Source organism: Vigna umbellata, chromosome 8 (assembly GCF_029865625.1).
Source record: "Vigna umbellata cultivar VRB3 chromosome 8, Vumbellata_1.0, whole genome shotgun sequence".
In the NCBI taxonomy this organism is placed as follows: domain Eukaryota; kingdom Viridiplantae; phylum Streptophyta; class Magnoliopsida; order Fabales; family Fabaceae; genus Vigna; species Vigna umbellata.
This window is the reverse complement of record NC_142172.1, coordinates 27643894-27651772: the sequence shown is the minus strand read 5'-3', so window position 1 is coordinate 27651772 and position 7879 is coordinate 27643894. Positions and strand designations below refer to the sequence as shown.

At 39.1% G+C, this 7879-nt stretch overlaps 1 protein-coding gene across 1 annotated transcript; it reads right to left on the bottom strand.

Annotated features, from left to right (window-relative positions):
- Positions 1-3002: 3002 nt before the first annotated feature.
- TRM5 (zinc finger CCCH domain protein) lies at positions 3003-6367 on the bottom strand. The gene is made up of 4 exons (XM_047292037.2): positions 6017-6367; positions 4712-5890; positions 4362-4554; positions 3003-3763 (listed from the first exon to the last, which is right to left on the bottom strand). Exons 1-4 carry the CDS (start codon positions 6158-6160, stop codon positions 3192-3194), a joined length of 2088 nt encoding a protein of 695 aa, XP_047147993.2. The 5' UTR covers positions 6161-6367; the 3' UTR covers positions 3003-3191.
- Between the last annotated feature and the right edge of the window lie 1512 nt (positions 6368-7879).

Below are 7879 nucleotides of genomic sequence, written 5' to 3'. Positions count from 1 at the left end.
ATAGTTTGTTTTTGCAGTGCAGTACACGATAAAGGAAGTATTATTACATGCATATTGTTTATACTACTCCACAATTAACATTTTCTTTTTCTAATAACTTATATATTAGATGTTATTTGTCAAGAGAATCTCTTATATTGATTAGAAACTAAGACAAAAGAATATTTTAGAAACTGTAAAAAAATTTCACTTTAAAATCATGTATTTTTTTTGTTATAAATGATGATGAAATATGTTTTCAAATTTATGTAAAATTTACAAAATATATTAACTTTTTCTCTAATTTTTTTCAGTTATTCTAACATTTAAATATATTTACAATTAAATGCATAATTAACATTATGTTAAAACAATCACTCACGTAAGTTTTTTGTTTTTTAATTATTATTGAAAAACTTTAAAAAGCATTTTACTTTTATATTCATATATTTCTTTTCTATTATAACTTGAAAACATATTACTTTTTACACATATAATTTTTTTCTATGTTGTTCTTTTCATTCTCTTTTTTCTTTCCTCTTTCTTTTAATTAACTCTTAAACCCGACTCCCATGTTAAAGCTTTAACATTTTTCATTTTATAAAAAGGGTGATATGTTTTGACATCACCAAATAAAAAAATAACCACTTTTTTTTTTCCTATAAACCATAAGGAAAATAAACTTTGGTCATTCATTATTCCCTTTGACCAAAGTCAAAGGTTGTGAGAGAAGGGAGTGTGAAAAATTGATAGAAAGAAGGAAGATAAAAAGATTTGATGAAAATGGAGCAGTAATTAAGTTAGTTTGATCGTGAATTGTTGTCCGATGATAATGATGTGACATTGTGTGGGGTGGGTGGGAAGGTAAAATTTGCATTAGAAGAGATAAATGGAGATATGAAAGAGGATGGCTAGAAAAAAGAAAGCAAAGGGGTTTGGTGCTGGGCATTGGGATGATCATTTATGATTAGGCGAAGAAGGAGACAAAGGCTGAGGAGACAACAGTAGTCACAAGTGATAACAAAGAACGATCCAAGACAAGGAATGGACAGGTTTAATGAGTTCCATGTGCCTCTATCTCTCCCACTTCACTTCTTTTTCATACAACCCTACGTGGTTAGGTTTGTGCCCTTTTGAGGCAACAAACACAGCCCCATTGCTTAAAGCTTTTCACTCCCAAAACAAAGTCAAGACCAAGAACCTTAATCCTTGCATTTGGTGGGGGTTGGCCAATTAAGACCAGTGAGATGTGCCAGTGGAATATAAACACCTCTGAATAACACATGGGCCATCACCCTCATTAAAAACAAACTGAAACAAAAGGTTATGACCCACTTTCGATTCAAAAAAGTTTCCAAACTCTGCTAGCTGTGGTACTATATGCTGCTGCTGCTGCTGCTGCTGCTGCTGCTTCTGCTTAGATACCTCCCCACTTCTCTCAACCCCACCAACACCAAACCTTAATTAGGTGCATAACATTATGCAAAAAAAATAAATGTAAATGTTCTTGATGGAGTCTCTTGGAGTTGTTTTATCGTTTGAACCTTTGCTGCACAGAAACCATGTAAAGGGCTTATGATTATTATTTGATCATGGTTTGTTGATTACCTATGATTCCTGAGTAGTTGATGGTAAGTTTTTTGTACTGTGTAGAAATTAAGGTCTGATATAATATGATGGACATTTGATGGTCACTGTGAAGGGCTTGCAATGCACATGCTTATTGCAGAAACGTATGGATTCAAAGTTGTACCCGCTATCCATCGCCCTATAATTGAGGAAAGAAAAAAAGCAAAAGAAAAAAAGAAAGGGATGTATAGCAGTGTGAGAGAGTATGAATTATTGGATCTGCAACATGTCCTTGTTGTCATGCTACATTTGAGATCCAACAAGTTACGTTGGATGAAGCGTTGCCATCAAGTAGTTAATGTAACCATCCTGTAACTAATTAAGGAACCAACCGATTAAGCGATTGTGGGGCAGTGTTACTTGGTCGCGTTTTCTTAAATGGCCCAACAATTTGATTAATCATCACGTCTTAAGGATGGAAATGGAGTTAGAATAGAGTGATAGGTGAAAACAGCAGCACAGAGAATGTAACATTATTGGTTTGCAGATGTTACATGTATATTTTCATTGATGATGAGGACAGAGTAGTATAAATACCTAACCTAATAACCATGTGATGTGCGATTTCAGTGATGTATATCTCATCTTCTTATAGGGTGCTTCTGATACACGTGGTTGACTTAGCTTTGGAAGACAGGAAGAGTAGAGAGTATTGAAACTGAGACACAGAGGACCCCAGAGTCTTGATACCTCTATATATATATATCCAGGTTTGTCATGCCATTTCCCAATCGGAAATATGAGCATCAAACCATTTTCATAGAAGTACTGAAACTGGACAAAAAACCAACTTATAGGTAGGTTGCTTCTGTGATTTCAAAACCACCCTAATGTCCTTCCAAGCAGCAATCTATTTTTCAATTATCGCTATCCTTTGTCAGAAGATAAAGCAAATGGGGTACTCACAACGTTCAAACCTGCCGATGCTTTTCTTTTTATAACATTTTTAATATTTTAAAGATTCTTTTTCTTAGTATTACATAGGGGGAACTTAATAGATTAAACTCACCTTTCGTTCTTGTTCCCATTTCGGATTTAAATGTGGTGATAGGCTTGTTTGTAACAAAGTTGTCAAAAATAAAACTGAAGGTCCGGTCCAAATGTGCAGCTCAAGGTCCACAGACCGTTTGGCGACCTTGCTTTGTAGTTGTAGGACCAAATTAAGGGTAAGAAACGGTTGTCATCATTAATTAGCTTATCGTAAGACAACTTCCCCGATAAGCAAGTCCACATGCATAGGCTCAACAGGTTTTCTCTCTTGCTTCGTTATGTTTGACATCCTTATCCGATATGCTGCGTGTCTATCCTTCAATGTTAAGTGTTCGATGATCAACTACACATGACCGCCCGCACAACATACCATATAATAACATAATAAAAAAACAATCCAACAATTCATTCCAAGGTCAGATTTGCCTAGATTTCAGATTTAAAATTCCTGATTTCGTCATTGACAGTGAGTAAAAGTAAAATCATATAAAACGAAGCTACAAAAGGAAAAAAGATGCAAGCGCGCGAAAAATTTAAACAAAGCGTGCAACTCCTTTGCTTTTTCTTTTTTTTTTCATGTTTGTGAATGGAATTCAAAAGAGGAGTTTCCTACGAAGCGCGGGTAGCTTGTCGTTGTTACAATGAGGAGAAAACGAAGCGAGTTCTCTAATGGTTTCGCCAACCAGATCTTTAAACACCAGACGTTCAATGTCTAACACCACATCTCCCATCTCCACCGCCCATTCTCCCCACCCCCGCATTTCCTCCGCCATGTCCTTCTTCAACACTCCGCATATAACCTTGAACAAGTCCTCCGATTCCGATTCTTCCCTCTCTCGGATCCTCCGAAACTCCGACCAGATCTTCTGCCTCTGCTCGCCGTACGACACCGCCTTCCACGGCGGCAACTGTTGGTTCCGCTGCAGGATCTCCTGGAGAGTGTCGAAGATCAACCGCCTCTGCAGCGTCGAAGCCTTTGAGGTATCCTTTCCTTTCAGGCATTGCTGCTTCTCCAGTAACAGAAAAATGTCGCTCTCTTCCGGCAAGTAACTGCACGCTCGAAGAATCTCCGATACGTACACGAAATCGCAATCCTCCGACGCTGCCTCCTCGCTACTGCACAGTGCCGCACTCCACATATCATCTTCTGACTCCGCCGCTTGATCTGTAATGTAATTACACCGCATTTGTTATCTTCGTTAACTAACAAACACAATATTAATGAATTTAAAAAAAAATGAAACGGATAAAAGTGTGCACAGTATATGTTAGTGGAATTAAAAAATTAGGAAGATTCTTTGGGACGGTGAGAGTGTTGAAGACGCGAAGTGAGTCAGTCCCTCCCACGTGATAGTACGATTAAAAACAGGCACCGCACCGCACCGCAGTGCAGTTTTGAGGTAAGTGACTGAGCCAACTGAGTGATGCCATGTCAACATCCCTGGGATCAAATGATTGGTCCACATTGGTTGGGATTTTGGGAGAGCGAGAGGACAAACCATCTACTGTTCCCGTACTTGTAGTTGGATACAAACCAAAGCAAAAACAAAACGGGAGCAGCTTCAAAGTAAAAGCCCTTGACTAACGTTAGATATTTTGTTCCATTAAGTTCCCCTAGGGTCTTAGCCATTAGACCTCCTACATGATACATGATACATCATGACATGCTCCAACTTTGGATATGCACACACAAATAATGCGTCACAACAAAATCTAATTTCATTCTGTAACCAATTGCAACACAAGCTAAGCTAACCACTTACCTTTGTAATCAATGCAGCGTTTGGTTATAGGGGATGGTGAACACCAGTCGTCCTTGTCAAACGACGAGTCCAGAACCGATACTGGACTCGGTTGCAACTCGTTGGCTGCTGTTATTTCTGCTATGCTGTTCAGCAGCTTATCACACCTATCCAGCAGATCTTTCCCTTCTTTGTACTCTTCCAACCTGTACCTCTGCACCACAGGCACCACACTTCAATCAATTGCCACCAATCCCACAAACACCACTAATTAATTAATTCATTAACTGATTAAAAAGCTGCTTAATCATATGTACCCACCAGAAACAACAGTTTCTATTACCACTGCACGCACTCGTTTAGTATTTTACCTCTGTATCGGGATATGAAGAGGTGCTGAAGCTGTTCTCTGAGACTGTGGACGATTCATCCTCTGCCCCACCCAGCATTTTCAACTTAGGCTCCACATTTCTTCTCATCCTAGGCGATCCACATGACACCTGCTGATTGCCTGCATTCCTTCTTGGGCTCGTCTTGGGAGAATGAACCGGAGAGACAGACACAGACCCCCTTCTTGAATCAACACACACTTTCCTCTGAGGTTCCACTATTCGTTGCTTTCTCCTGTTTGGACTCGAACTTAGTGCTCTGTTGCTTTGACTCATTGAACCTCGTTCGTTTTGGTCAATCCTCCTGTTCTCGTTCCCAACACGGAGGTTCCGGCGAGGACTGGACCGGAGGAGAGGGGCAGGAGGAGGAGAATCGCTACCGGTCCGGTTCACCGATCGGACAGGTTTCATAACGACAATGGGAGATTGATTGGATTTGCCGTTGGAATGCAAAAGCCCCTTGAGCTGCAAGGCCTCCAGGATGTGTTTGAGAGTGTGGAGATCCTTGGATGGCTCGTTAATCCCTCGCATCCGCAACCTCCTCTCAATCTCCCCGTACACCGAAGCGGTGTGTTTGGGCTCGGGGAAGAAATCCGCCGAGTCATAGAAACTCTTCTTGGCCCTCTGCCTGGGTGGATCTGCAGCTCTGCCATTGCTCAATCGGGCATCGATGGCAGCATTATTATTCTCAAGGACCACATTGGTGACCTGAACCGCGCTTGGGAAATTGTTTGTGTCCAGAAAACGACACTGTGGCAGTGGCAGAGGCAGAGACAGATCTCTGGACACTCTGGACTCCGAAGCGGATCTCTGCAGCTTTGCTATGGGCCCTGGTCCGGGCTCTGAATCGGGCAGGGGCTCCAGGCCCATAAGCTTGGCAATGACGCTGGTGGAACGACGCTGCTTGTCTCCATCGTTCTCCGAGGGGATCTCTCGCGCGTGAAGGTGAAGAGTTCCTTTTGCGTCCACCATGGCTCTGCTGTCAAGAGACAGTCTCGGAGCCTCTCGCGAGAACTTCCAAGAGGAACGCGTGCCTTCCTTGAATTCCAGAACAGGGAGCACAGGAGAACTCGCCTTGGGTTCGGATTGGACCACCTCCCTAGCCGGCGACTGCGTGGAACGAGCCGGCGAGGCAGTAACTTTGTCAGGTTCCGGTGAGGCCTAAAGAAGACAAGAGAAAGAAAGTTAAGTTATTGGCAGCACGAAAGAGGAAGGTGTGGTAGAGAGTGAAAAAAGTTTAATGGCAGCATGAAAGAGGAAGGTGTGGTAGAGAGTGAAAAACATTACCGGAGGTAGACGTTTGGGGGAATAGATGCGTTTTCCAGTGAGTATCTGATGACGGTCAAAGATCTGAAGAAAGCCAGCCATGCACCCCATCTGCTTGTGAATGTGTTTCTCCAGGTTCTGGTCTCGTACTATACCAGTCGTCATTTTTTTTCTTTTACTTTGTTCCGTGCTTTTGCTTGGATTCTGGCACTGCTATGTCACTCTCTATAGGTGTGGCTTTGTGTTGATTGCGAAACTTAGTCCATGCTTATTTTTTTTTGCTACCACTCCGACTACTGTCTCCCTACTCATGTTATGAGATGGGATGCCATTTTCATCACACATTCCCTTCCTCGCGCTTTTCTGCTCTATAAAACGGGGTAGCCACAATTAAAAGCCACTGAACAGGACATAAGCCTATTTTTGTCCTTCCACTTTATCCCAAATGACTACCGTGTCCTTAGCCTTTTTTCTTCATTCCAACATCTCAATCAAATTATATTATTATCATCCTAAATAATATTATATTTATTATTATTTAATTCAAAAACAAAATTTCAAAAATCCAACAAAATTATTGTAATATTTTTTAATATATCTTATGTATTTCACAGAGAAAATTCTACCATCCACCTTACCTATATAGATCATTGATTCATCTGCTGTGATTTCCTCTCTGAAAGCTTTATAAGCTCCCATCAATCTTCTATATTGTGATAGATGAATCTTATTTATTTACAATAATAAATGTTCCACTTATCCTAAAAGAGACTTTATTAAATGCTTTTAAATGTGAAACAAAACTTAAATAAATGTGTAAAAATTAAGATTCTGTGCATGTTGTAACAAGGATTTCTTAAAAAAAAAAAAAATCGTATCTATATTATAAACTTTAATTTTCTGTGTGCATAGTAGGCCATACTTTTTATATTAGTTTCTTCAAAAACCGTTTTTAAATAATATTATACATGAGACTAGTTAATTTTACTTGTTTTTCTTTCATGCTTATTTTATGAATATTTATAAATTCACAATATTAAAATAGAATCAATAATTTTAAACTAGTTTTAGTCTTATGTAAAATAACTTGTTAGGGATAATATATTACAGAAAGAGTTTAAACATAACACAACTCAGGATATTTTTGTGCATTTTTATTTACTTATGTGAAACATATCACATGACTCAATCATAAATATATTAGTTTGTTAGTATTATATTGAAGTTTAGGAAGATTTTGGAAAATAATTTTTTATACCTTAAATATAAGAAAAAAAACATCTAGTAAAGTAAGTAAATTCTATCACATCAATACTATCTGCTTGATATGATTGTTTAAAATAATATTATGTTTTAAGTGTGAGCAGAATCTCCAAAAGAAAAGATGTGAAAATAGTTATTTTGACTGTGATGAGTTGATAGTTAATAGTTAAATCTGATTGTATGAATAAGGTAAGCATAAGACAGAAAAGTTTACAGTGGTTTGTTTTTTACAGTTAGATAGTGGAGGAGGGCTTTTACTGCAAAGAAGCAGGTGCAGTGCACCATAGCCACCGTGGGCAATGCTCTCTGCCTGCGTGTCAGGTGCCAACTCCCTTGTTTTTTGCGCCTTTCGACCAAAGACTCTCTTTCAATTCCAACCCTGTCTCCTCTTTCTCTTCCCCATGCTCCCCCAACCACTTCTAACCATTCAATTCAATTCTTCTTTCTCCACACTTAACAAAGCTTCAATATTTCACTATGTCAAGATTAATTTAGTAATTTGATGGAAGCTTTCTAAACCATTTTTCTAGTCTCCATTAAGATGGAAGCATTTTGTTTGTGTGTGTTTATGATCAGTCATGAATAACATTTGTCTATGTTGTCCTCTAACCTTAACAAATA

Bases quoted from the DNA above. Each gene is read 5' to 3' on its own strand.
- TRM5 (XM_047292037.2), bottom strand. From the start codon at position 6,160: ATGACGACTGGTATAGTACGAGACCAGAACCTGGAGAAACACATTCAC. The intron at 4,555-4,711 runs GTAAAATACTAA...CCTGTGGTGCAG, and splicing joins CTTCATATCCCGATACAGAG to AGGTACAGGTTGGAAGAGTA. The intron at 3,764-4,361 runs GTAAGTGGTTAG...ATTACATTACAG, and splicing joins ACGCTGCATTGATTACAAAG to ATCAAGCGGCGGAGTCAGAA.